Consider the following 26,911-nt stretch of genomic DNA (forward strand, 5'->3'; position numbering starts at 1 on the left):
CCCCCCCCCCCCCCCCCCCCCCGCCAAGGAGGAACGGGTGGGAAACACACAAAGGCAACCGGGTGAATTTAGACGGTGATGGAAGCAATGGAGAAAAGTTAGCAGGGGGACCTGAGGGGGCTCTGGATTGGGGGGCGGGCGGAAGAGTGGTAAGCTAGGGGTTCAGCAGGGGTAATGGCTGTGAGGCCAAGCGAGGGGGTCATGTCTGAAGGCCAGAGGTCAGGATGGCTGGAGGGAGCTGGGGGGAGCGACAGGAAATGAGGAGGAGGGGGTCAGGCTGGGCCACGTGGCGCAAGGCCTTGTGGGCCACGGCAAGGCCAGGACGTCGGGAGCCACGGGAGTGATGCGAGCCTGCTAGGCGCAAGAGGCTCCCCCTGGCGGCGATGGGGAGAACAGGCTGCAGGTGGGTGACGGCAGAAACAAAGGCCGGGACCCACCAGCTCCCTTTCCGGGGTAAAAGGCGGGGAGTCCCACGCAAGGGCTTCCGCAGCCTTTGAACTTTGAACCCTGCAGGTTCTCAGACCTCGGGAAGCACCTTACTGGAAACCCAGGTTGCCAGGCTCCACTCTTAGAGGCTTTCAAATAGAGCTTGGATGGGGGTGAGCACCCTGGGGACCTCACTGGATCCAGTCTAGAGGCCCTAGATTTTAGGATTTAGAGTCTGATCCAACCGTCTGGAACTTCTTTGTCACATCTCATTCTCTCTCTGAATCTGTTTCTTTACCTATAAGAAGGGCCGCTCGCTGGAGGTGAGGAGGTTTAAATGAGATGCATCCGTTTCACGCAAACGCAGGGAGTGCCCATTGCCTATACTAGGGGCTGGGGCTGGGGCAGCGCCTTAACCAGCCCAGTCCTGGGGGCCAGCCTCACTGTGGAATTTCTAGTCTCACCGGAGCCACGGTCTGAGTCTGGCCTCCTGTGTGGGAGAGTTAGGACCCAGGATTCTGAAGTTCCAACATTCTGTCTCTCACAAGTGAGCCTCTGAGGGCTGAGGCAGCAGAATGTACAACATCAAAATGCTGACCTTCTGGTTAATGCCAACGTGCCAAATCAGACTCGTCCAATCAAGACACGTCAAATGAGTCCTAAGGGTCTGCCGCCGGGACTGGAAACCTCCACGGGGCAGAGGCGGGGGCTCCAGGGTCTGTGTCTGGTTGTGTCGCCAGTCCTTGAGTCCCAGATCCTGTCACTCCGCGTAACCCAGCAGGGAATGGGAAGCAGGAAGCAGAAGGGGCCAAGGGCAGAAGAGCTTCTCAGCAGAGAGTTCTGAGAGGCAGGGGTCTCTGGGGCATGAGCTTGCAAGTCCCCTCCATTTCTAAGTCTCTGCTTCCTTAGCTTAAACTGGGGAGGACAGTACACTCACCTCAACAAATCCTCCCGGGAGGCAGGAGAAAGCCCCCAATAAGGATCACGTGGGTAGGAGGACCAGGGCCCCAGGGGAGTGGGGGAAATCTGGGCTCTGTCCTCTCTCTGGCTGTGTGACTGTAGGCAGATGTCCCCACCTCTCTGATTCTCTGCCTGCGGAATGGGGGCAGTACTGACTCAAGGATTGCTGGAGGGTGAAAAATGGCGCTTGAAGAGCCATGCTTGGCACCTGGCGGGGCCAGAGGCATTGCTGTTATTTCAGAAGACGAGGGGCGGTAAGAGGGAGGGTGTTGGGAGAAACTGAGTGCAAGTAGTAGAGGGCAGGGTGAGTGGAGGAGGGAGGGAGTCCTCCCCCAGGACACCCTCCCCCACTCAGCCAGCCCACCCTCCCACCCACCCACGCAGCTTCCTGATTGGAGAAGACGGGCTTGTGTATGAGGGCCGGGGCTGGGACATCAAGGGCGACCACTCGGGTGCCGTCTGGAACCCCATGTCCATTGGCATCACCTTCATGGGTAACTATATGGGTAAGTGTCCAGCGGTGGGGATGGAGGGCCGACTTGGGGTCTGGGGGATGGCGCGGCGCAGTATGGAATCCTTAGGAGGCTCTGCTACCTCCCAGCTCTGTGACCTTGGCCACGTGACTGCTTTTCCGAGCCTCATCTCCTCCTGTGGATAATAACCGTTTCTTTTCCACCACTTTTTGGGCTAGGATTCGTTCCATAAAAGTTCTTAGGCCGGGTCCATGGCACCTAAGAAGTGCTTAACAGCCACCAGCATGGGTAGGGCCCAGAGGTCTGGGGGCAGAGGAGGCAGAATGAGCTATGATCTTGACACTTGCGGAGGGCTTAACCGGTGCCAGACACCGTTCTGTGGGGGTCTGAGCTAAAATAACTCATTTGATTGTCCCACAGCCCTGTGGACGGCGGGTGCCATCACCCTCTCCGTTCACAGATGAGGAAAATGAGGCACAATAAGGTTGAGTCCCTGCTGGGGGACTGGCAGACCCCGTTCTGGGTCCCGGCGGGCCACTGTGGAACTTGGAGCCACTACCCCACGCTACCTCTGTCCTCGCACAAAGCCCCAGCCTAACTCCTGCTTCTGTCTCCCCCAGAGCGGTCCCCCCCGCCCCGTGCAATCAGGGCAGCCCGGAGTCTGCTGGCTTGCGGTGTGGCTCAGGGAGCCCTGAGCCCCACGTACGAGGTCAAGGGACACCGAGATGTGCAGCGGACGCTCTCTCCAGGGGACCAGCTCTATGAAATCATCCGGACTTGGCCGCACTACCATGAGTGAGGCCCGGTCTCTGCCACACCCAGAAACCCCACCGCCTCTCCCCTCCAATAAAGATTCAGCTCAAACTGTGTTCCTGTGTGCCACCCCATGCCTCCCCTCCCTCTCCACGTGCCACCAGACCCCCCCTGTTCCCTTCCAGCCCTCCGGCCTCGCTAGTGCTCGGAACCCAGAGGCCCCGACCCTGAACTAAGACCCCGGTGATCCCAGCTTGGAAGCGACATCACAGCTCAGAACCCAGAGGTCTCAGTCAGGGCACAAGAATCAGCACCAAGGTGGCCCTCGTGTCACTGTCACCGATGGCAGCTCAGGGGGATCGGGGTGGGGGGGCAGTGGACCGTGCTCCAGGACACCCCTTCTCTACCACTCAGCCCAAGGTATCCTGTGCAGTATCTCTGCTTGGACCCTCTGGGGATGAGCTGCTCACTACCGTCCCTAAGATCCCCCCCTTTCGTTGCTTTAGGGAATGTGGAAGGTTTTCCTGCCCCTGAACCCCAAAGTGCCTCCCAGTCATAGACAAGCCCAGAAATACACCCAATGACATCCCTCACCCAATCCTCATTTCTCCCCACTCCAGCCCCACCCTTCAGTCATAAGCTGAAGGATCCCAAGGGCAAATCTGTTTATTTACAAAATACACATCCCCTCCCCTCCCAGCATGCAATGCATGGTGGGGAGGGAGGGGTAAGGGCTTCACACACAGGAGACCCCAGGAGCACCAGCAGGGGAGGAGCCTGAGCCAGGCTGGAAGGACACACTAGCCCCGCCCCTCCACACCGAATCCAGCAGTGGGTGGGGGGATGGAGGGGCGGTACTCCCTGTCCAAGGTCACGACCTTGTGTCCAGACGGTTCATGTATTCCTGCAAGGCCTTCAGGCGGGCGTCTATTTCGGCCATGTCCGCTGCCTGGTGGTCGGAGCTGTACTCTGTGAGAGCAGATGAGGTGTGGGATTAGGGGCTGTCCTCAGACTGTGGGGCAGGGGAGGGGAGGTGTGGAGTCCCAGGCTCACCTTTGATAGGGACCCAGCCCCCCGAATTGGCCAGGCGTCTCTGATGGCGGCCACGTTCCAGAGGGGTGGACTTTTTCTGCTGGAGGGGGCACGAAAGGGGGTTAAGTACCCTCCCTCTGGTCCTGTCTCCCAAATCCATTGGAAATTCGGAACCTGAGGACCTCAAAAAATAAGGGCTGACACCCACACTTTCTGGATGCAAAATCACCTCCTGGGAGCTTCACCGGAAAGAACTCTCTGAGGTGAATATGATTACCATCCCCATTTAACTGATTTAAAAAAACAGGCTGAGGACACACAGGTCCACACGGGAAGGGGGCCGGGCAGGTTTTAAGACCTGGCAATTTGAGACTAGCACTGGTGCTCTTGGCCACCATCATCCGTCCCCACCCCACGCCCACCGCCCCTCCAATCCAATGGTCTCAAAACATTGGCGACGGAAGCATTTCTGAGCCACCCCTGCCACCTGATTGTCGCACAATGGAATCACGGGGTAAAGGGACAGGGGCTTCTTTCTGGCAGCTTCATGCTGCCCTTTCTTCCTCCAGGGTCTGGGGAAAGACACTCACCGTATTGGACCCGCTCCAGGTTCTGGGGCTGGGAGGCTTCCCGCGGCGAAGGCTGCCAGGAGACAGTAATCAAAGACCAACCAGAGAAGCCTTTGGGCACCTCTGACCTCACCCTCCCAGGTGGTTTCAAGGCTCCAGCCTCCATCACCCAATTTCCCTGCAAAGGACTATTTCCAGCCTCCCCAGACACCCGTGTGGAGGCGGTCTTTTCCCCCAGCCCAAGGTTTACCCTCTCGGGAGGGATTCAGAGAAATCCTCAAACTCGCTGCAGGAGCTGGCGGACGAGCAGCGGCTGCGGAAACTGTCCACTAGGGGGAGACGGAGAGTGTAAGCCTCCCGCACTCGCCAGGGGCGCCCAGCCCTCCCGCCAGCCCCGCGCCGCAGCCCAGGTACCGGAGGAGCTGCGGTTTCGGGAGCGGTTAGCCGCGTCCCCTCGGCCGGTCACGGAGGCGGGCGGCCGAGTGTGACGAGACCAGGAGACGGACGGCCCGTCGCCGCTTCCTCCGCTGCCCAGTCGGTTCCGCTGCTGCTGCTGCCTGCGGAGCGGGAAAGGAGACGCTCACCCGGGCGCCCAGCTGATGCTAGGGAAGGGCGTCGCTGCGCCCCTATGGGTCACAGCCGGGGCCAGTGACTCAGCTGAGGTCACACGGCCTAAGTAAGGAAAAAGCACGCGGCACACACAGACCAGGTGGTGGTGGGAGACAAGGAAGCCGGACGGGTGGGGGGGGGAGGGTCAGGAGAGGAGGTGGAGTTCAGGTGAAAAGCAGGAGCAGTTAGGGGAGGGATGGAGCAGGTGACAGTTGTGGTGACAGATGGGAGACCGGGATGGATGAGGGCACAGGTCCACGGGCCAGGGCTATGGGCAGATAAAGAGGAATTGTGCGCTAACTTCATCTTGATCTCTCTCTGCTTCTTCTCCTTGGCTTTCACAAAGGCTGTGGGGTCGAAACGGGGCACGCGACCACCTAGGATGGGATGGGAGAGTGTGCAGAGAAGAGGCTGGGGTCATAGGATCAGGCTTCCACAGCTCTAGTCCATTCCCCCTCCTCCCACAGGCAGGGCAGGGCTGGGCCCGCCGGGCACAGACCTGTGGGTGAGGGCGAGGGGTGGGCGGGGCGGCCTCGACCCCGGCCCCCGCGGCCGCTCTCCCGGGAAGAAGAGCGGGCGGCACCGCGACCACGCGACGTGGAGCGCTCCCGCGACGACGAAGCCCGATCCTCCCGCACCCGGGGCGGCACCACCGGCGGAGTCCGTCTCCTGGGAGCGCACGACCCACTGTCAATTTCCCGCCCGCCAGCTCCTATCTCAGGCCTCTCCTCGGATCACACGATCTCCGAACCTTCTGGTCCATCCCACCATCAACTCGTAGACATTCACGTCTTTGCACACGACCCTCACAGATACCTTGTCCCAAGCCTCCTGCCCCTCTCGGAGCCCCAGAGGACGCCCCCAGAAGAACCCGTCTGTCACTACCCTACATCCTAACAAACCCCCTTCACCGGGACCCTTCTTCCTGAGGTCTCCCACCGCTCCCTAGAAATCCTTCCCAAAATTCCGTCGCCCACCGCAGTAACAGCAGACATCCGGAGCCCAGCCAGCTGGGCCACGCCCTTTCGCTCTACAGGATAGACTCAGGCTCCACCCTTCCCCGGGTCCTGATATCTAGGCCCGGCCTCCTGACTGACGCTTCAAGCCCTGCCCATCTCTCCACAGGCCCCGCCCACCGTGTCTAACTCAGCCCCGTGCAGTCCGTTAGATTCCTTCCATCCCTCCGTCTCCGCACACTCTTAGCCCTTGTACTCAAGCCCCGCCCACATGCTCTGGGCCCCGCCCACCCAGGCCCAAGCGCCCCGCCCCCAGTCACGGCTCCAAGACCCCGCCCACCCCGGACCACGCCCCTCACCCCCGCTTGTACACGGCCAGCTCGCTGTTCACGGTCCTAAGCCGGGCGCGCAGGCTCCGCTCCGACGCCTTCACCTCCTCCAGCTGCCGGGAGGGAACAGGGGCGCAGAAAGGCCCAGACTGAGGCCGAGGTCCACGCCCCACCGGCCACCCCGGCCCCGCCGGCCGCCCCGCCCCCTAACCTCCTTGGCCAGGCGCCGGCAATCCTGGCTGCGGCGGGCGACCCCGCGGTGACCAAGGCCCCGCTCTTGCCGAAGCTCCAGCTCCAGGCCGCGGACGAGCCCACGCAGCGCCTCAGCCTCCTGGCGCGCCGCCCTCCCGGCCAGAGCCTCCTCTCGAGATCGGCCCAGCTGGGCCTCCAGCTCTCGCTTCTCAGATGCCAGGCGTGAAACCCTGGGGAGAAAGGGTAGAGGGAAGACGACGGAGCCGGGAAGGAGGGCTCAGACGATCCCATGCATCCTCCCTTCTCCATGGCTGTGGGCACCTGCCCGGAAGCGGAATGCAGCCCCACCATCCCTCCTCCTCCACCTGCCCCAAGCGAGGAGGAACATGGCCACATCACCCCCATGCATCCCACGGCGAGGCTACAGCCCTGTGAGATTTAATTCCAAAATAAATCATCAAACTGCCCTTCTCTGTACCCTGAAAGCCTAGCCCTGAGGTCCTGGCCTTACATGTTCCCCCCACCCCCCCCACCCCAGGCCTTCTATTCACCAGATTCTTTGTAAAATGCAAATCAGAGCAGGTCACTACTGTTCTCAAAACCTTCCTTGGGAAAAAAAAAAAAGATCTATACACAAGGCTATTCATTGCAGCACTATTTCTTTTTTAAGTTTATTTATTTTTGAGACAGAGACAGCGGGAGCAGAGGAGGGGCAGAGAGAGGGAGAGAGAGAAAGTCTCAAACTGACTCCTCACTGTCAGTGCGGAGCCGGAGGTGGGGCTCGAACCCACGGTTTAAACCCAGGAAACCGCGAGATCATGACCTGAACCAAAATGGAAAGTCCAACACTTAACTGATTAAGCCATACAGGCGCCTCAGCACTATTTTTAAATGTTTATTTATTTATTTTGACAGAGAGAGAGGGAGGGGCAGAGAGACAGGTAGAGAGAGAATCCCAAGCAAGTGCCATACTGTCAGTGTGGAGCCGGAAGGGGTACACCATCTCACCAACCTTGAGATCTTTATCTGAGTAGAAATCAAGAGTGGAGGCTTAACCGACAGAGCCACCCAGGCACCCCGCAGCCCTATTTGGAATAGGAAAAGGGTAGAAATAACCAAAATGTACGCCAACAGAAAGTAAGCTGAATTTCTATGATATATCCAGTAAATTGAGCACCACATAACTAGAAAAAGGAAGGAGAAAGAGCTTTATATCCTGTCACCAATTGATGGCCAGGATAGAAGTGGGTTTTTTTGTTTTTGTTTTTTTATTTTTGAGAGAGAGATAGAGACAGCATGAGCAGGGGAGGGTCAGAGAGAGAGGGGGACACAGAATCCGAAGCAGGCTCCAGGCTCTGAGCTGTCAGCACACAGCCCAATGCGGGGCTTGAACCCACGAACTGTGAGATCACGACCTGAGCTGAAGTCGGACACTTAACCGACTGCGCCACCCAGGTACCCCTAGGATAGAAGTTTAAAAACAGTGCAGAACAATGTTTACTACATCTCTTTATGTTAAAGAAAAGAGGGGAATTATAAATTATATTATGTTCATATTTCCAAAAATATGTTAGGATAAACCAAAACCTAAAAAAAAAATACCTTACCTATCATGGAGAAACCAGTGGCAGGAAGGACAAAAGTTGGACCCCACTAAATGTACCTTCTTAGTTTCTTTAATTTTTATTTTTATTAAGTAGCCTCCATGCCCAACATGGGGCTTGAACTCAAGACCCTGAGATCAAGAGTTGCGTGCTCTACTGACTGAGGCAGCCAGGCGCCCCTTCTGCCTTCTTTTTCAGTTTTGACTTTGGAACTATGAAAATATTGTATTTAAATAGATTTTAACAAATCAACCCCTAAAACTTGTAAAAGAAACTTGCTCAGGGGCGCCTGGGTGGCTCAGTCGGATAAGTGTCCAACTTCGGCTCAGGTCATGATCTCACGGTTCGTGGGTTTGAGCCCTGCGTCGGGCTCTGTGCTGACAGTTCAGAGCCTGAAGCCTGCTTCGGATTCTGTATCTCCCTCTCTCTCTGACCCTTCCCTGCTCATGCTGTCAAGAAAGAAAGAGAGAGAGAGAGAAAGAAAGAAAGGAAGAAAGAAAGAAAGAAAGAAAGAAAGAAAGAAAGAAAGAAAGAAAGAAGACATTACAAAAAAATTTTACAAATAAAAAATAAAAGAAACTCACTCAAATAGATCTAACTGTGTATCAAAGTTGGTGGCATATTGGAGAATTATGTCAAGTGGCCAAAACAAAACAAATGCTTTATTTTAGAAGTAGGAGATAGCCTAAGGACAAAGAAATCTTAACTTCATTTAGTACTTTTATTAGCAGTAATCGTATCGATGTTGTTAGGATAAAGCAAATAATTATATTACTATTACTAGAAACCAAGATTTTCATTGTGAGAAAAGACATTATTATGACAAACCAAAGAGGTCAGATAGCAAAGACATCATTTTTCTCTTTCCAAAAATGAATCTACACTCTGGCTCTTTCCACTAAAAAGGCCTAAAGGTAGGGGCCCCTGGGTAGCTCAGTTGGTTGAGCGTCCAACTTCGGCCTAGCTCATGATCTTACACTCCATGGGTTTGAACCCTGCATCAGGCTCTTTGCTGACAGCTCAGAGCCTGGAGCCTGCTTCAGATTCTGTATCTCCCTCTCTCTCTGTCCCTTCCCCACTCACAGTCTCTCTCTCTCTCTCTCTCTTTCTCTCTCAAAAAATAAACAAATATTAAAAAAACTTTTAAGGCCTAAAAGTAATGTTAACTTAAAGGCAATGAGCATCCCTAATGACCAGATTGTGGTTCCTAAATACAATTTCCCACTAGAAGAAACCAGAGCTCCTTGGAAGAAATTACTTCTACTAGTTCTAAGGCTGGAAGGGCACAGGAGAATCTGAGACATCTTGACATGCCAGAAAACAAGGAAGCCAACATGAGGGTGTTCCTACGGGCCGAAGGTAAGAAATTCGAAAAGAATATCTGCAACGAATAACACACTAAAATGCATCTGTGGTCGGTTGAATCATGGTCACCCAAACTATACCCATGTCCTAATCCCTCAAACCTGTGGATGTTAACTTACATGCCTCATCAAAAAGACTTTATAGATACGATTAAATTAAGGATCTTGAGGGGCACCTGGGTGGCTTAGTTGGCTAAGCATCTGGCTCTTGATTTCAGTTCAGGTCATGATCCCAGGGTTGTGAGATGGAGCCCCACGTTAAGCTCTGCACTGAACATGGAGCCTAATTAAGATCCTCTCTCTCCTCTCCTCTCTCTCTCTCCTTCTGCCCCTCTCCCCCACTTGTGCTCTTTCTATGAAATGAAATGAAATGAAATGAAATGAAATGAAATGAAATGAAATGAAATGAATTTAAGGACCTTGAGATGAAGAGATTATCTTGAATTATCAGAGTGAGCCCTAAATACAATTGCAAGTATCCTTTTTGGGGCGCCTGGGTGGCTCAGTCACTTAAGCACCTACTTTGGCTCAGGTCATGATCCAACAGTCTGCAGGTTTGAGCCTTGCATTGGACTCTGTGCAGACAGCTCAGAGCCTGGAGTCTACTTGAATTCTGTGTCTCCCTCTCTCTCTGACCCTCCCTGGCTTGCACTCTGTCTCTGTCTCAAAAATAAATGAAAACATTAAATTAAAAAAAAATAATAGAGGCACCTGGGTGGCTCAGTCGGTTAAGCATCCGACTTCAGCTCAGGTCATGATCTCACAGTTCGTGGGTTTGAGTCCTGCATCGGGCTCTGTGCTGACAGCTAGCTCAGAGCCTGGAGCCTGCTTCAGATTCTGTGTCTCCCTCTCTCTCTGACCCTCCCCTGCTCACGCTCTCTCTCTCTCTCTCTCTCTCTCTCTCCCTCTCAGAAATAAATAAAACATTAAAAAAAACTTTAAAAAATAATAATCACAAGTATCCTTATAAAAGAAAGGTCGAGGGAGGTTAGATACAGAAGAGAAGAAGGCAATCTGATGACAGAGGCAGACAGTGTAGGATGATGGTGGCCAACTGAAGCTGAAAGATACAAGAAACAGATTCTGTGCTAGAGCTTGGGGGGGGGAGGGGGGCGGGGCATTGCCCAGCTGACACCTTGATCTCAGCCCAGGGATTTCTGATTTCTGGCCTCCAGAAAACTGTAAGAGAATAAATTTCTGCTGTTATAAACCACCAAGTTTGTGGTAATTTGTCACAGCAGCCCTAGGAAACCAGCAGAGCATCAATTAAGTTTAAATTCATGACTTCATAATGATAGTAAAAACAGAACAAGATTCATTGATCTTCATGGAGGATTTGAGAAAACCAACTCGTTATTCTGACAATAGTTAAATAAAGGGAAAAACCCCAAGCTTTAATCATGCCTTTCCCATAGGAAATGTATCTCAGGGAAACCAAATAAATGATGAGAGAGAAAGTGTTTCTTTATTGAAAACTTTCAGCTAACAAAAGCAAAAGAAATTTATAGAATTAGATCATTACCATTAACCAACTCTGATGAAAAATCTATCTAGCCACTGATCATCAGTAACTACTAAAACTATATATTAGGGGCACCCGGGTGGCACAATCAGGTGAGCGTCCGACGCTTGATCTCGGCTCAGGTCATAACCTCATGGCTTGTGAGTTCGAGCCCCACACTGGGCTCTGCACTGATGATGTAGAGCCTGCTTGAGATTCTGTCTCTCCTTCACTCTGCCCCTCCCCACCTTGTGCTCTTTCTCTCTCTCAAAAATAAATACACTTAGAGTTTTTTTCATCTTAAAAAAAAATGCTATATATTAACAGCTCTTGTCACCTGGCAAGTTTAAATCAGTTGAGGATCTGAAAAACATATAGATGCCTACATTTTTGGCAAAACACTGAATTTACCCTTTGCAATTCAGAACGAGGCAAACCAACCAAACACAAAGCCTTTACGCGTGCTGTTCCCTCTGCCTAGAACACTCTTCCGCACTCACTTCACCTGACCCACCCCAAGACCCCAGCAGGCTCCTATCACAGCCTCCTAGAGCACAGAGTCCCTTTTCTGCCATCTCCGCTAGCAATGCTATTCCCGGATGGTTTTGTGATCAGCGTGTATCTGCCCCCTGGGCTGGCCACGATGTGAGGGCAGGGAGGGGCTCGGCACAAAAGAGACGCTGAATATAGCCCCACCTCCCACCCCCTCCCGTGTTTGCACACAAAGTTCCCTTTGCCTGGAACACCCCTCCCTTACCCGGCAGGCTCCAGTCCCCCCCCCCCCCCCCCCCCCCCCGCCGGGCTTCCCAAACTCCATCCACTGTGTATCTTCACTGTCTGCAGACAGGGCTTATTTCCCCCACTGGACCTGGAGTCTCAGGAAGGCAGGGCCAGGACTGGCTCAGTCGTTGCTGTGTCCCCAGCACCACCCAGCACAAGGCAGGCACAGAAGAGGGGCTCGGAATAAGCGTTTGCTGCTCGAGGGACCACCACGCCCCCCTTAGCGCGGAGCATAGGGCCCTGCAGAGACTGATGGGATGCCTCCTCCCCCCTCCCCCAGCCCCAACCGCCTTCGCCTCCCGCCTCCTGGACTCACTGCTCCCTCAGGTGCCAGATCTCAGTCTCCCGGGTGTCCCGAGCATCCTGGCCGTCCAGCCCTCGAAGGCGGCCCAGCTCCTCCTTCAGTGAGCGGATGATACCCTGCAGAACCACAGGGTCCGGCTTGCCCTGGTACGGGAGGGGCAGCGGGTAGTGAATCCTGGGGAGGATCAGAACCGTGGCATCTCAGAGGCCAAGAATCCACCCGAGGGTACCTGCCAGACCCTGAGAGCCTTCGAGTAGGAAAACAGACTCATGTTCCTGGAGGCTTAGGTTCTAAATGCAGCTTCCAGCCCCCTCCCTGCGCCCAGACCCCTTGCACCAGCTGCCCATCCCTAAGACTCTTATATAGCAATCTTGGAGCCATTGGCATTGACCGGCCGGGTGCAGTCTGAATTAACCTCCTCAGCATACACCGTTGGTACAGGGAATACTAGTATCATGTTACCACCAAGAAGTCCTGCTTCTGACTCCATAGGGGCAGATTCTGAATGGCCTGATCTGCGTCACCTCTTAGCAGAGGAAATGGTAGGGTGTCTTGAGTAACTGCCCCACCAGTCGCTATGTTCATAGGACTGACAACTTCCCGCTAGAAAATCCAGGAGCCATTAGCAAATGGGGCAGACACTATCCCCTGGCTGCCCGGCAGCCATTCCTCCTCCCTCACTGCCTCCCACTGTACAGGCTAAAGAGCCAGATACTGATTTTCCCAGCATCCCCTGCACAGGACCACTTGTGGCCAAATTTTAGGGAAAGGCCAACAATGCCATTTCTGGGCAAATATTATAGGAAATCTGTTGGGCATCTTTTAGGAACACTTTTATTTTCCTGGTTTAAAAACAAAAGCAAAAACAAAAACAGTAGATGCAATTAGCAAGTACAGCCCCGTTCTCTTCCTCTTGCTTTGATACAGAAGCAATGCCTGGAGGGCCGGCAGCCATTTTGTGGCCATGAGGAGATAAGGATGAGGTCCAAAAGCCAACACTTTAAGGGTGACAAAAGGAAATAAAAACAAAACGGAAGGAGCCTGAGTCCCTAAGGAAACCGCTGGGTAGTAGCCACCTAGACATTTTGTTGTGTGATAAACTATTGTTTGTTTAAAGCACTGGTAACAGTCATTCTGCTACTTATAGCCAAACCCAATGCCAAATGATACAAATCCCAACACTGACGATCCCAAAGGCAACACCCCCACCTTGCCCTCAGGGGTTTCTGAGTTCTAACTATGCCCACTGCCCACCACCCTGAGCCTGGAGCCAAGTCCCTTATCCCCACCTGTCAAACTCCACAGAGTAGATGAGGATCAAATAGCGCTTGGAGTTGAGCTGGGCGGATCTCGAGGCCAAGGGGCCTGGGCGGCCCCCCATCTTGCGATTCCGCAGGGACTCCAGATCTGTGTAGGTCAGCAGGTCAAGGGTGACCGACTCACTGCTCTGTTGGAAGAGGATCGGAGGAAATGCCAGGAGACCCAACATGGCCACACCCAGAGCACACAACCCACAGAGCCAGGCCACACTCCATCCATTCGTTGGGCTAGTGGGGCCTTTCCTACCCTGAGACAGATGACAAAGATGGCCTTGCCCCAGGCGCTGGCACATGGACACCCGAGGGGAAAACTGGGAAGAACCTAAATGCTCAACCATGGCGGATAGCTTAGTGCTGTCCAAGTGTTGTCCAAAGACCCCTGGGTGCCCTGGAGACCCTTTCAGGGAGTCCATGAGGTCAAGACAATTTTCCTAATAATACTAAGCTGTCACGCGCCCTTTTTTTCTCCGTTGGCATTTACACTGATGCTGCAAAGTAATGGTGGGTAAAATTGCTGGTTACCCAGTAGCACAAACTGTGTTCTCTGTTGCCCTGCACTCTCAGTGGGGGGCCCAGAAGAAACAAGCACACATAAAACTGGAAATCGAAAATAGGAATGCTTGTTTTCTTTTTTTCTTAAGTAGGCTTTGTGCCCAACGCGGGACTTGAATTCACAACCCTGACTGAGCTCGGGACCTGAGCTGAGATTAAGAGCACTTAACGGACAGAGTCACCCAGGTGCCCCGAACCTAGAAATGGTCCTGATGAAGCAGTAAAAATCATTACTTTTAGCGAATCTCTATCCTCAGGGACACAGCTTTTTACTACTCTGTGACAAAATGGGAAATACACATTGTGCTGCGTTCCAAAGTAGGACAGGCAGTTGTCTCGGGAAGAACACTTGTATAATGGAGTTTGGGGCTAAATTAGCCACTTTTTCACGGCACGCTATTTTTACTTGAAAGAATGACTGACAGACAAAACTACAGTTATTCAGACTTGGATGTTTGGCAGGCACTTTCTCAAAAAATGAACAAAGTCAGCCTGTCACTTCAAGAAAAACAGCTAGCGGTATTTGTTGCCAATGAGAAAATTCAGACTTCAAAGCAAAAACTGGAATTCTGGAAAACTTGTATCAGCCACTGTGTCTTTGAGAGCTTCTGGATGTTGAAAGAACTTCCTTGGAGAGATCGGTGAAGATATTAACAAGTGTGACTTCCTGATACTATATAAAGATACGCATCAACATTCAAAAGACGTACATAATGCATTGAACCGTATTTTCCAAATGACCAATGCATGATATTATAAAATGGGTAAAAGATCCAAGCAAAGTTCAAGGTACATCAATACAGTTTAATGTAATATAATACAAAAAGTTCATTGATAGGCTCTCGGACGCCAAACTGCAACAAACCTTTGAGAAATTACCTCCTGTTTCATTTTAATATGTTAGCAAAGAAGGAAGTACATAATTATCTGATAAAAGCAATTAAAGGGCTCCCTTTTCCAACTGCATATCTATGTGAGGGAGATTTTTCTGTATATACTTCAACCAAAACATATCATAACAGGGGCACCTCGGCGGCTGAGTCAGTTAAGCATCTGACTTCGGCTCAGGTCATGATCTCAAGGCTGGTGAGTGTGAGCCCCGCATTGGGCTCTCTGCTGTCAGCGCAGAGCCTGTGCTTCAGATCCTGTCTCCTTTTCTCTCTGCTCTTCCCCTACTTGCACTTTCTCAAAAATAAACATTTAAAAAAAAAACCATATCGGAAGAGACGCAATACAGAGGCACATATAAGAATCTAGAAATTTTCAGGGCACATGGGTGGCTCAGTTGGTTAAGCGTCTGACTCTTCGGCTTAGGTTATGATCTCATAGCCTGGGAGTTTGAGCCCCTTATCGGGCTCTGTGCTGACAATGCAGAGCCTGCTCGGGATTTTGTCTCCCTCTCTCACTCTGCCCTTCCCCTGCTTGTGTGTGTGCTCTCTCTCTCGCTCTCTCTCCCTCTCAAAATAAATAAAAATTATTAAAAAACTAAAAAAAGAATCTAGCAGTTTTCTATTAAGCAAGACATTAAAGAGATTTGCAAAAATGTAAAACCATCCTGTATTTCCTACTAATTTGTTTTAGAAAATGTATTTTTTTCATTAAAATGTTATTTAATTTAACATATGAAGGTTTATTATGGCTATTTTAAGTTAACTCATAAACATCTTTAAATTATTCTTTTTTAAATTTTTTTTAATGTTTTATTTATTTCTGAGAGAGAGAGAGAGACAGCATGGAGGGGGGTCACAGCGAGAGGGAGATACAGAATCTGAAATAGGAGGGGCGCCCGGGTGGCTTAGTTGGTTAAGCGTCCGACTTTCGCTTAGGTCATGATCTCGCGGTTCGTGGGTTCGAGCCCCGCGTCGGACTCTGTGCTGACTGCCAGCTCAGAGCCTGGAGCCTGTTTCAGAGTCTGTGTCTCCCTCTATCTCTGACCCTCCCCTTCTCACGCTGTCTCTTTCTCTCTCTCCTAGAAATAAATAAAAAAATAAATAAATAAAAATAAAAAAGAATCTGAAATAGGCTCCATGCTCTGAGCTGGCAGGCAGCACAGAGCCCAATGCGGGGCTCGAACCCACGAACCGTGAGATCATGACCTGAGCTAAAGTCGGTTGCTTAACCAACTGAGCCACCAGGTGCCCCTAAATTATTCTGTTTTAATTTATGTAACAACTTAATTTATAATATGGCAAACAAATATTGATAGATAAAACCTGCATAAACAAAAGCTCTTTGATGTCCTCGATAATTTTAAGACCATAAAGGGGTCATGATACCAAAAACCAGAGATCCGCAGGGTTAAATAAATAAATCATGCTGAATGAGTACAATGGAATACTAAGCAACCACTAACAAGGATGATAAACTCACAAGTTGATGACAATAATAAAAATAGACAATATCTATGAAACACTATGAGCCAGACACCATTCTAAGGTTTTTACATAGAACATACTTAATCTTCACAACACTGTGAAATAGGGACTACTTTATCTGCACATTACAGATAGGAAAACTAAGGCATGAAGGGGAAGTAACTGGCCCAGGTCTCCCAGCTAGTAAGTGGCAATAATGAGTCTGACTTCAGAGTTCATGCTCTTGACCCTTGTGCTATACTGCCTACACATACACATAAAGTGTTAACAGTCTGGAGTAGGGGAGAGAAGAGAGATTATAAGAGACTGTCAGTTTCAGGGCACCTGGGTGGCTCAGTTGGTTAAGCGGCTGACTTTGGCTCAGGCCAAAATTTTCAGTTCATGAATTCAAGCCCCATGACAGCCTCTGTGCTGACAGCTCAGAGTCTGGAGACTGCTTCGGATTCTGTGTCTCCCTCTCTCTCTGCCCGTCCCCTGCTCATGCTAGGTCTCTCTCTCTCTCTAAGATAAATAAATACTAAAAAATAAAAAAATTTTTTAATGTTTAAGTAGCATCCTTGCCACTCTAACTTCTGACCTACTTTTTTCCCCTTATTAGTAATACTTTTAACTACTTGACATTATACATTTTTTCAATTTTCTGTTTCTCCCACTAGAATGTCAGTTTCATAAAGGACAGGAATTTTGTCTCTTTTGTTCAGTGCTGTAACCCAGTGTTTACCACAGTGCCTGGCACACTGTACACGCTCAGTAAATTAAGTGAATGAGTAGCTACACTCACTGATGGGACTAAGTTTTTATAAAATATTGTTTAATCTGTTATTTAAAATTTTTTAACTTTTTAAGTTTATTTATTTTGAAAGAGACAGAGGCAGCGCAAGTTGGGGAGGGGCAGAGAGGAAGAGAGAGAGACTCTCAAGAAGGCTTCATGCTGTCAGCGCATAGTTGGATGCTGGGTTTGAACTCACCAAACTACAAGATCATGACCTAAGCCAAAACCAAGAGTTGGACACTTAACCGACTGAGCTACCCAGGCACCCCATATTGCTTGATGTTTTAAAAGCAGGTTACAGAGGGGTGTCTGGGTGGTTCAGTCAGTTAAGCATCTGACTTTGGCTCAGGCCATGATCTCACAGTTCATGGGTTTGAGCCGTACATGGGGCTCTGTGGTGACAGCCTGGAGCCTGGAGCCTGCTCCAGGATTCTCTCTCTCTCTCTCTCTCTCTGTCCCTCCCCAATCATGCTCTGTCTCTCTCTCTCTCTTTCTCAAAAATAAGCATTAAAAAAAAATTTTAAGCAGATTATAAAATACTGTGGGAAATACATAAACTATATAAAATTATACATCTGCAAATACACACACACACACACACACACACACACACACACTTTCACAAGTAAGCAGAGAAGTGGTGAAATGGTTGGAGCGATTTCCACAGAATGAGTATTGGGAGTCGAGTGATTCTTACTTTCTTCTTTACATTTCTCTGTGACAGGAATTTTCTATATTAGGATAACTATCACTAGAATCAAAATAAACCACTTGCATTTGGGAAAGAAGAAAAAGATAGTCCTGTCCCTTTAAGGAAAGAGAAGGCAGAGGGCCTTGCATACATCAAATGGGCATCTACCCACCCCGAGGGATCCTGAAGAAGAAATCCAAAACCTCCCCTAGCCGCCCCCACCTGCCCCTACCTGGGTGAGAGCCGACTCCAGCATGTTACAGAAGATGTTGAACTGTTTGAAGTTCCCTGTCTTGTGAGTCAGATCTTCGATGACTGGGTGGAGAGAAAAGTCCTTCCTGAAGTCTGACCACTCTCCCAGCACAAGAGCAATGCATCCAAGCTGTTCAACTTTCCCCGGAGCTCCAGTGCCTCGGGCCTGAGGGAGGAGCCCTCCACCCCCTCCCCACCTTCGGTCTGGAAGAAGAGGCAGATGGGCCTCCTCTTCGGGGAGAAGGTGATCCCAGGGGAGAACGGGTGAAACCAGCAGGCAGGCACACTCACAGCTGGCGTCGAACTCGCCCCGCCACTGATCGGCCGTCATCCGGTCCTCCACTTCCAGCTCTAGCACCTGTCCAGAAACCACCACCCGGACAGCGTGCTCCACACCCCGGAAGACATAGTCCACCTGCAGGCCAGCTGGCTGGTCCATGGCTGGTGTCGCTGCAGAGAGGGATGAAACAGAGACCCAGGGCAGCTGAGAGGCCAGGCTCCAAGGCTGGGAGGCCAGGATTCATATCCTGGCTTCACCATGTACTACCTTTGACACCTTAGGAAAGAGACTGCCTTGGGGCGCCTGGGTGGCTTAGTTGGTTAAGCGTCCGACTTTCGCTTAGGTCATGATCTCGCGGTTCGTGGGTTCGAGCCCCGCGTCGGGCTCTGTGCTGACTGCCAGCTCAGAGCCTGGAGCCTGTTTCGGTCTGTGACTCCCTCTCTCTCTGACCCTCCCCTGCTCACGCTGTCTCTCTCTCTGTCTCCTAGAAATAAATAAACATTTAAAAAATAAATAAATAAATAAATAAAAGGAAAGAGACTGCCTCTCTGTGCCTCAATGGCCTCATCTGCAAAATGGGTTTGATCATGGAATCTACCTCAGAGAGTTGTCATGATGATTAAATTGGACAATACACATAAAAACACTTACAACTGTGTCCGTGCCCAACGGGCACTAACAGAATATACGATTTCCAACAAGTGAATCATGATTAATATACTGATATTAATTTATTAATCCTTATGCTCATTATATATTATTCAGTCATTCATTCATTCAAATAGTTGTGGAGAAAAATGAAGCTACAAAGGGAGACAGAGGGTACTGAGGTCAGGCAGGGCAGATTTAAATTTTTATTTTATTTTATTTTTTTGAGACAGAGAGAGAGAGTGTGAGCAGGGGAAACGGACGAGTGGGGTGGGGGAGGGGAGAGAGAGAGAGAGAGAGAGAGAGAGAGAGAGAGAATCTTAAGCAGGCTCCATGAGCAGCACAGAGCCTGAAGTAGGGCTCAATCCAATGACTCTTGGATCATGACTGGAGCCAAAATCAAGAATCAGACTCTCAACCAACTAAGCCACTGAGGCGCCAACAGGCAGGGTAGATTTTATTTTATCTTTTAAAGTCTATTTGTTTTTTGAGAAAGAGAGAGAGAGTGCGCTTGCGTGCAAATGGGGGAGGAGCAGAGAATGAAGGACAGAGGATCCCAAGCAGGCTCTGCGTTGGCAGTGCAGAGACCGACACGGGACTCGAACTCTGAAACCGCTAGATCATGACCTGAGCTGAAACCAAGAGTCAGGATTAACTGATTGAGCCACCCAGGCGCCCCAAGGCAGATTTTAAATAGAGGGTCCGGAGGCGGTCGGTAGAGCACGCAATGGGTGATCTCGGGGTTGTGAGTTCGAGCCCTATGCTGGGTGGGTGTAGAGTTTACTTAAAAATAAAATCTTTTAAAAAATTAAAGGAAAAATAGGTCAGGAGAGGCCTCTCTAAGGAGGTAATGTATGGGCAGAGAACTGAAGGAAGTAAGCCACGTGGCTATCTAGGGAAAGTGGTCCAAGTCAGAGAGAACGGTTAGTGCCATGTACTACGTAGACTGAATTGATAATTGATTTTATTAATCACTCTGTTGTACACATAAGTACCTTCTTAGCCACTAGGGCTACTATTCGCCATTAGTTCTGTGTGGTGGAAGACAGGGTCAGATCTCTGCCTTCACCCTGGATTTTAGCGGGTTGTTCAGAATGAAAGCCCCAGGTTGCTTCTGTTCATGTCTAACTTCAGCTCCGTGCACGCACATGGGCAAGTTACTTAATCTCTCTTGGACCCAGATTTCTTATCTTTAAAGCACATCCTGGGTGCTGAAGATATGATGAGAAACCAGATTATGCCCCTGCCCTCAAGAGGGGGGCAACAGTCAGAGGTATAAAAATGTCAAAAAAAAAAAAAAAAAAAAAGGGAGGGGGGAGCACCCGGATGGCTCAGTCGGTAAAGCATCCAACTTCTGCTCAGGTCATGATCTCATGGTTTGAGCCTCACGTGGGGCTCTGTGCTGACAGCTAGGAGCTTGGAGCCTGCTTCGGAGTCTGTCTCCCTCTCTCTCTGTCCCTCCCCAACTCATGCTCTCTCTCTCTCTCTCTCTCTCTCTCTCTCAAAAATCAAATGTTCTGAGGACTGATGGGGGTGGGGGGGAGAGGAAGGGGGGAGATGGGCATGGAGGTCACTTGTGGGGATGAGCACTGGGTATTATATGGAAACCAACTTGACAATATTTTTAAAAAGATGAAAAAAAATCAAACAAATGTCGGGGTGCCTGGGTGGCTCAGTCGGTTAAGCGTTCAATTTCGGCTCAGGTCATGATCTCACAGTTCGTGGGTTCGAGCCCTGTGTAGGGCTCTGTGCTGACAGCTAGCTCAGAGCCTGGAGCCTGCTTCAGATTCTGTCTCCCTCTCTATGCCCCTCCCCCGCTCATGCTCTGTCTCAAAAATAAATTTTAAAATGTTAAAAATTTTTTAAAAATCAAATAAATGTTTTTTAAAATGTAAAAAAAAAAAAAAAAACCTCAAGGAGTGGGGAAAAAGGAGATGCTTGGAGTAGGGGTTGTTCTTTTAGCTGAGGCAGCCAGGGCAGGGGTCTCTGAGCAGAGGCCTGGAGAGGGGTAGGGAGATCGGTCTATATCTGGGAGAAGAGTGTCCAGGCAAAGGGGACAGCCAGGGGAGGGTTCCACGATGGGATGTGCCGGGTTTCTTCTAAGAACAGCAAGGTAAGCATGAGGGAGGGAGAGAGGGCTGTGTGATGGGATGAGAGATATAAGGGGCCAGATGATGTCCAGGCAGGCCTCTGTAAGCCCAGAGGATAACGGGGCTCATCGCCTTGGATTGGTATAAGGATTAAGTGAGTTAATCACGTTAAAATCCTCGGACAAGTGGAGCAATGCCTGACACACAGCAAGTACTCAATACACACGGGCATTAGTAGTGGTAGTACTTTGTTGTTGTGTCTTGAAAGGCAGTACAGAAACAAGGCAAGTCCATTTTCTCCCCAGCCTATGGAAGAGGAAACTGAGTCTCGGCAGAAACCCACAGCCGCCCCAGGGACAGAGCTACCCAGGACTGCCCCCAACCCAGATCACGGGGATCCCTCCGATGCCTGGTCTCCTTCTCTCCCCCACAACCTTGGCTCCCCACGCTTTCCCCCAAGAAGTCTTCCTAGAGGCTGATATTGGAAAATATAACGTTATGAGGCCAGAAAATGATGAAACTCTAGGTCAGTGGTCTTTAACCTTTTTAAGAGTCTTTGTGCCTTTGATAAGCTCAATGAGATGGCTAAACTCCCCCCAGATAAATGAATAGCCTTTTGCAAGTAATTTTAAGGACTCCCAGAATACCACCCTGAGGCGCATCCACAGATCCCCTTTCTCAAAGGCCCAACGACAACCGCCAAAGCCCCATACATTCTTCTGTCTCTAGACTCAAGCTCATAAAGTTATTTAGGGAAGGGGGCTCCCTCCGAGTTTGGAATTGTTTGATGAAATCGAGAGACCTCATCCCCCTGGAAATCCATACTCTCACAATTGGGCACTTTCACATTCTCTGGAGACTCAGAGGTGGGGATGAGAAGCCCTGGCCTATGGGCAAACAAACAGCTGCACATTTCAACATATTCCCGCATCCCCTGGTCCTCAACGCGAGCGCCCCAGCGCCGGCCCTGCCCCGCCGGGTGACCTAGACCCCGCCCTCCGACTCCGCCCCTCCGGCTCCGCGAACCAATCAGCGGTCGCGCCATTCCGGTTACCAAGGCGTCAGAGGCACCAGCGGAACACCGCAGGAGCTTTGCAGCTTCACCACCCCAGTCACCACCCGGCTCGCGGTACCAAACTCCAGGGAGGAGACGGAGGAGTAAAGGGCCCGTCCCACCCCATCCCCACTACCACCCCAGCCCTGCTCTCCTCCCCCACTCCCCCACAGAAGCTCCCCATTCTCTTTCCGAGAATAGCAGCCCTTCCCTCCCTAAATCACAGAGCCTTTCCTCACCCAACTGCCGTGATGTCATTAGCCTCCAGCTCAGTCTGCAGATATTAAGCCCGTGGATATTCTCCCCGAATTCCACTGTCCCCTTACACACACCTGCCTCCCGCACCTCCACCAACTTCGCCCGCCCCCCTCTTCTCCTCCCCTCTTCTCGGCTTGTTGTGAGCGCTCCACGATCGCTGATGGAATAACCCCCCACACCCCTGCCACCTCCACATTCCTTTCCAGACCCCAACTCCCCATCTGGGGATTCTGGGCCTGGAGATTCTGGACTCCCTTCCCCTCCTCGCTCCAGAACCTTCTTCCCTCCATATTCCAGCCTCACCCCTCCTACCACGTTCCCTCTCCATTCCCTTCCCCAAGTCCCTTACTGCCACGCGGCTCTCCCAGACTGGGGGCAGGGTGGGCCACATTTCCCTTCTCCGTACACCACCCCCATTTTCTCCTGGGGCTCTCCCCCATATTTTACCTGAATTTTGCTCCCTCCTGTTATTCCGCCTGGATTCTGCCTGCAGATTTGCTCCAGGTTCTACCCCACAATGAGGGTCTATCCCCTTTGCAGCCTAACATTTCCCCCATATTTCACCTGGATTCTGAGCCCTCCCAAATTCTATGTAAACCCCCTCTCCCCTCCCCACATTTTCCACCTCTCTTCCCTGCAGAGCCTTCCGTGAACACCCTGCCCACGCCCCCCCCCCACTCTGGGATTCCCCAGGCCTCGAGCCCCTCCCTCCTTCCTACTCCCCACCTTGTCCTTCTACCTGCATCCTCCATCCTCGCTCTGTGACCAGTGGCCCATCTTGGTTGCCGGTTTCATTCCAGTCCCCAGACTCTCCTAGCTCCTCTTCTCCGCCTCAGCTTCCCGATCTTGCTTTCGAGGCCCCGCCCCCGCCAACCCGTGACGTCAGCACTTCAATCTTGGGCGCTCAGCGCGTGTACGCCTCACTGTGGCCCACACATCTGACCCCATTTCTCGGGCCTCTTGACATCATGGCTTCAGGACACATGCATATGCGCACACACGCACAAGCCCACTCAACTTTGGGACCCCAGCCCTCTCCCTCTCGTCTTTCACTAAGACATCCCACTCCGTTTCCAGTGTTACCTCACGGTCCCTGGCTCCTCCTCCTCCTCCTCCCAACCGCGCTCCGGGGATGTTTCAGATATCACAGCCCTTGCCCTACGGTGGCAGCCGAGAATCCTCCACGCTGGGCTCCCCCAGACAAATCCACATCACCATCTCCCACACAAGGCAGGGGTTAATCACCAGCTACGGCGGCCCCGCCCCCGGTGGTAATTTTCACCCTCTGCAGCGCCCTCCTGCCCCCTCCCCCACATATTCCAGCCTGGCCATGACCTAGCTGGCCTCTCCTATGCAGTGTACCCCCCACCTCACATACACACACTGGCCTGGCCGGGTGACCCCTCTTTGCCCCCATTCTGAGCTCACCTCGCCACCCTGTGGGTGAATTTTAGGGGGCTAGAACTTCCCTCCGTTTGCCCTGCACTCCCCAGAATATACCAGAGACTTCCACACTGTCCCCCTGGAATGTATAAACACAAAAGCCTTTTAGGACTCCCAGGATCCACACCTCCATAGGGCACACTGCAGCCTCCCCCCTCCGGGGGGGGGTCCAAATCCCCTCCCCCACTATCCCTCAAAGGCTTTTTGCCTTAGATAAGGACTATGCACACCTATCAACCAGTGACTCATCCTTCATTCCGCTCTCTGGCAGGTGCCGTAACCATCCCCCCATTTTACGGAGGATGAAACTGAGGCTTGCCTAGAACCCTGCAGGACTGGCACACTAGTCCCCCTCCACATTACCCAGCTACCCTTCCCTGACCACCTTCTGTTTCCTCCCATAACTCCCTGCTCCTTTCCCTCCCAGCACCAATGCTTCTGAGGCACAGAGACGCCTGGCTTCAGCTCCCCCCTAAGGCAAGGCACTTAACCTCTCTGGGCCTCTTCCCATCAGTAAAGTGGGGATAATAAGAGCTCCCATCTCACACGGGATGACTGTGGGGATTAAAGTAATACACGGAAGGAGGTTCAAACAGTGCCTGGCTCTCGGTCAGCTGTTTACCATCGGCGCAACTAGCTGATGATTCGTTGACAGACTAGAAGCCCAAGATTTTGATCATTCTTGTATCTTCAGCACCGTGGGCCTGGCACAGATCAGGGGCAACTTGTGAATGTATGCGAGATGCCATGGAAAACGGGGTTGCAGGTACTGCAGATACAGCCAACGGTCTTCTCCTCTCAGCTCACTCCTTGTCGCCAGGTCCCAGCTCCAATGTCCACTCCTGCGGGAAGCCCTCCTTGACTCCCAGGCTAGGTGAGGAGCTGTCTCAACCACCAGGGTCCCCAGCACTGCCCAGCAGCAGGCCAGCCACAGAGGGGAGGTTTAATGATGAGACAGCTCCAGTCCAAGCTCTGAACTGGTTTCTCCAAGGGTGTCTGATAACCACGCAGGACTTGGGCACAGCCCCAAATCTACAGGAGCAGAACTTTGGGGGGTGGGGCCAGGAATCTGCATTTCCTACAAGCTCCCCTAGCCCTGAGATCTAGGATCTTCCACTTCTGGACACCAGTCTTCCCAGTTTGTTACCCCATCTTGACCCCACCACCCCACCAGGACTCTCCCAGTACCCCAGGGAGCCCCCCCCCCGAAATGGTGGAGACGACGGTAGGGTAGAAGTAACACTTCTTAAGCATCTGTGGGCACTTCTAGGCGCTGAGTTCTATGTCCTTATGGACCAAAGACTCGAGTGTAGAGGGTGGGAGTCTAAGAAGCCAGTGGATATAAACAAACACTGGTATATGTTGGGCAGGAGTCAGTGTTGCGAAGAAAAACAAAACCAGGTGACAAGGGGCCAGGGAATAACAGAGGCTATCTTAGCTTGGGTGGTCATTGAGGGCCTGTCTGTGGATTTGACATTTGAACAGAGACCTGAAGGTGAGGGAGAAGCCATGTAGATGTCCGCAGGGAATGTGATCCTGACAGAGGGGAGAGCAAGGACATTCCCCGGGTGGGAATGCATTTGCTATGTCTGAGGAACAACGAGGAGGCCAGGGTGGCTGAAGCAATGTGAACAAGGAAGAATGGCAGGAGCGAAGGGCAAAGTGGAAGGGGCGCTGGATCTGGTGGGGCACTGCAGGCTTGGCAAGGACTTCTACTGCATGAAGGTGGGAGCTATGGGGGTGTCTGGAACCAGGGAACACCATGATCTGACTTCCGTTTCAACAGGAACCCCCAACTGGAGGAGGGGGTCAAGGGTGGAGGCAAGAAGCCCAGCAAGGAGGCCACTGCAACAGACCAGGTAAGAGCAGGTGATGGCCTGGGTCAGAGCAGTAGCAAGCAAGGGAGGTGGTGAGATACGGGTAGATTCTGGAAGTGTTGTGAAGACACGCCCATGAGATTTGCTGATTGACAGGGGGCGCGTGGGCACGGGAAAAGGGAGAGTCAAGGACAATTCCCAAAAGTACCTGGAAGAATGGAACTGACATCAGCTGGGTTTGAAGGTTGAAAGGGAGAAAACTACAAGTGTAGTTTGGGACCATTTCTAAAGCATGGATGTCAGTTGGGCCTCCAAGTAGAGAAGAGTCAGCCACTGGATAAATGAGTCTGGAGTTCAGGAGAGAGATGCAGACTGCAGACAGGCATTTGGAGACATCATTATATAAAGAGCATGTGAAGCCAAGAGGCTGGGAGAGATATAGACAGGTAAGAGACAAGGTCGTTCTAACGATGATAAAACTGAGGCACAAAAAAACAATTCGTCCAAAGACACCCTGACGGTCAGCGGCAGGGCCAGTAGCAAAGTCAGCACTTAAACTCGGGCTACCCAACTCCAGACCCCACACTCTTAACCACCGGTAGGGTTGTTAGGAACTTTAAGAGTTAATTCATTCAAAACCTGGCACATAGTAAGCCCTGAACAAGCGCTACGTGCATCAGTCACATGCCTTCACAGCTCGTTAAAGCACACATTCATCCCCGGAGTCCTCACTCGTCTCCTCCCTCAATATAGTTCCTCACCTGCCCTCCCCCGGAATCAAAGCTTGTAACTCATCGCAAGGACCTCCACTCCTTCACACTGCGCTGTAATAACCCCCTGCCTTAAAACTTCCCATTAAATCGCAAGGCTATATTACAAGGACATTTCTGTATTTTACCACCTGCTGTCTCCTGCTTTAGACACTTTCCCCATTAAAGACCCTCCTGAGAAATACAAAACATCTCCCCCGATTCATACACTGCCCTCTGCCTCACACTCATCAAAACGCCTATCCGTGTTAAAGGTCACCGCATCTCGATTCGTACACTGCCCGCCACAGCCCACCCTCCCCGAGAGCATCCCCCCTCCCCCCAGGATCGCCACCCCGGCCCGCGCACCCGCCACTCCCGCCGCCTCTCACCTTCTCCACAGACACCCCTCCTCGCGAGCGGTTCAACTGCCGAAGCTCCAGCCCCGCCCCAAGATCCGGCCTTCTCGCTTCTGATTGGTTCTGTTTACTCCAATCCAGGTTTTCATTGGTCAAAACATACGCCCGTCACTCTGTGTCCCGCCTCAGAGAAGAACCCGCCCGCCGAAGCTTGCAATTGGCCAACTTTGGATGAGCGTTTCCTAAATGGGCCGGGTCGTCGGTCTCCTCTCCAATTCTTACTGGCTAGCTACTGCTGCCAGTCATACAAAAAGGGTTGTTCCTCGGAGGGGGAGGAAATCCTGGAAGTAGCCCCTTGACTCCTCCCATCACCCCCTGCAGCGGAATAGGACGCTCCCAC

The 26,911-nt window shown here is 51.6% G+C and overlaps 2 protein-coding genes across 5 annotated transcripts in view; one reads left to right on the forward strand and one right to left on the reverse strand.

Annotated features, from left to right (window-relative positions):
• Positions 1-2,728, forward strand: part of PGLYRP1 (peptidoglycan recognition protein 1) — a 3,735-nt gene extending 1,007 nt beyond the window's left edge. The window contains exons 2-3 of the mRNA XM_039245035.1: positions 1,771-1,892; positions 2,480-2,728. Of these exons, the coding sequence (XP_039100966.1) occupies positions 1,771-1,892; positions 2,480-2,658 (301 nt within the window). The 3' untranslated portion in view covers positions 2,659-2,728. The remainder of the gene's footprint in view (positions 1-1,770; positions 1,893-2,479) is intronic.
• A 539-nt stretch (positions 2,729-3,267) lies between these two features.
• Positions 3,268-26,580, reverse strand: CCDC61 (coiled-coil domain containing 61). 4 transcript variants are annotated; one of them, XM_039251182.1, is made up of 14 exons: positions 26,545-26,580; positions 18,105-18,263; positions 17,794-17,876; positions 13,142-13,299; positions 11,865-12,026; positions 6,319-6,529; positions 6,138-6,220; positions 5,322-5,491; positions 5,124-5,199; positions 4,628-4,770; positions 4,464-4,542; positions 4,235-4,286; positions 3,666-3,744; positions 3,268-3,581 (listed from the first exon to the last, which is right to left on the reverse strand). In XM_039251182.1, the coding sequence occupies exons 2-14, from the start codon at positions 18,250-18,252 to the stop codon at positions 3,484-3,486; spliced, it is 1,542 nt and encodes a 513-aa protein (XP_039107113.1). In that variant the 5' UTR covers positions 18,253-18,263; positions 26,545-26,580; the 3' UTR covers positions 3,268-3,483. The 4 variants fall into 4 exon arrangements, with proteins under 4 accessions (XP_039107113.1, XP_039107123.1, XP_039107103.1 ...); XM_039251192.1 differs by lacking the exon at positions 26,545-26,580 and adding an exon at positions 24,209-24,295; XM_039251172.1 differs by lacking the exon at positions 26,545-26,580 and adding an exon at positions 22,883-22,989 and having other exon boundaries at positions 3,666-3,741.
• Between the last annotated feature and the right edge of the window lie 331 nt (positions 26,581-26,911).

This window comes from Hyaena hyaena, unplaced genomic scaffold, assembly GCF_003009895.1.
Source record: "Hyaena hyaena isolate Hyena2069 unplaced genomic scaffold, ASM300989v1 scaffold_9, whole genome shotgun sequence".
NCBI lineage: Eukaryota > Metazoa > Chordata > Mammalia > Carnivora > Hyaenidae > Hyaena > Hyaena hyaena.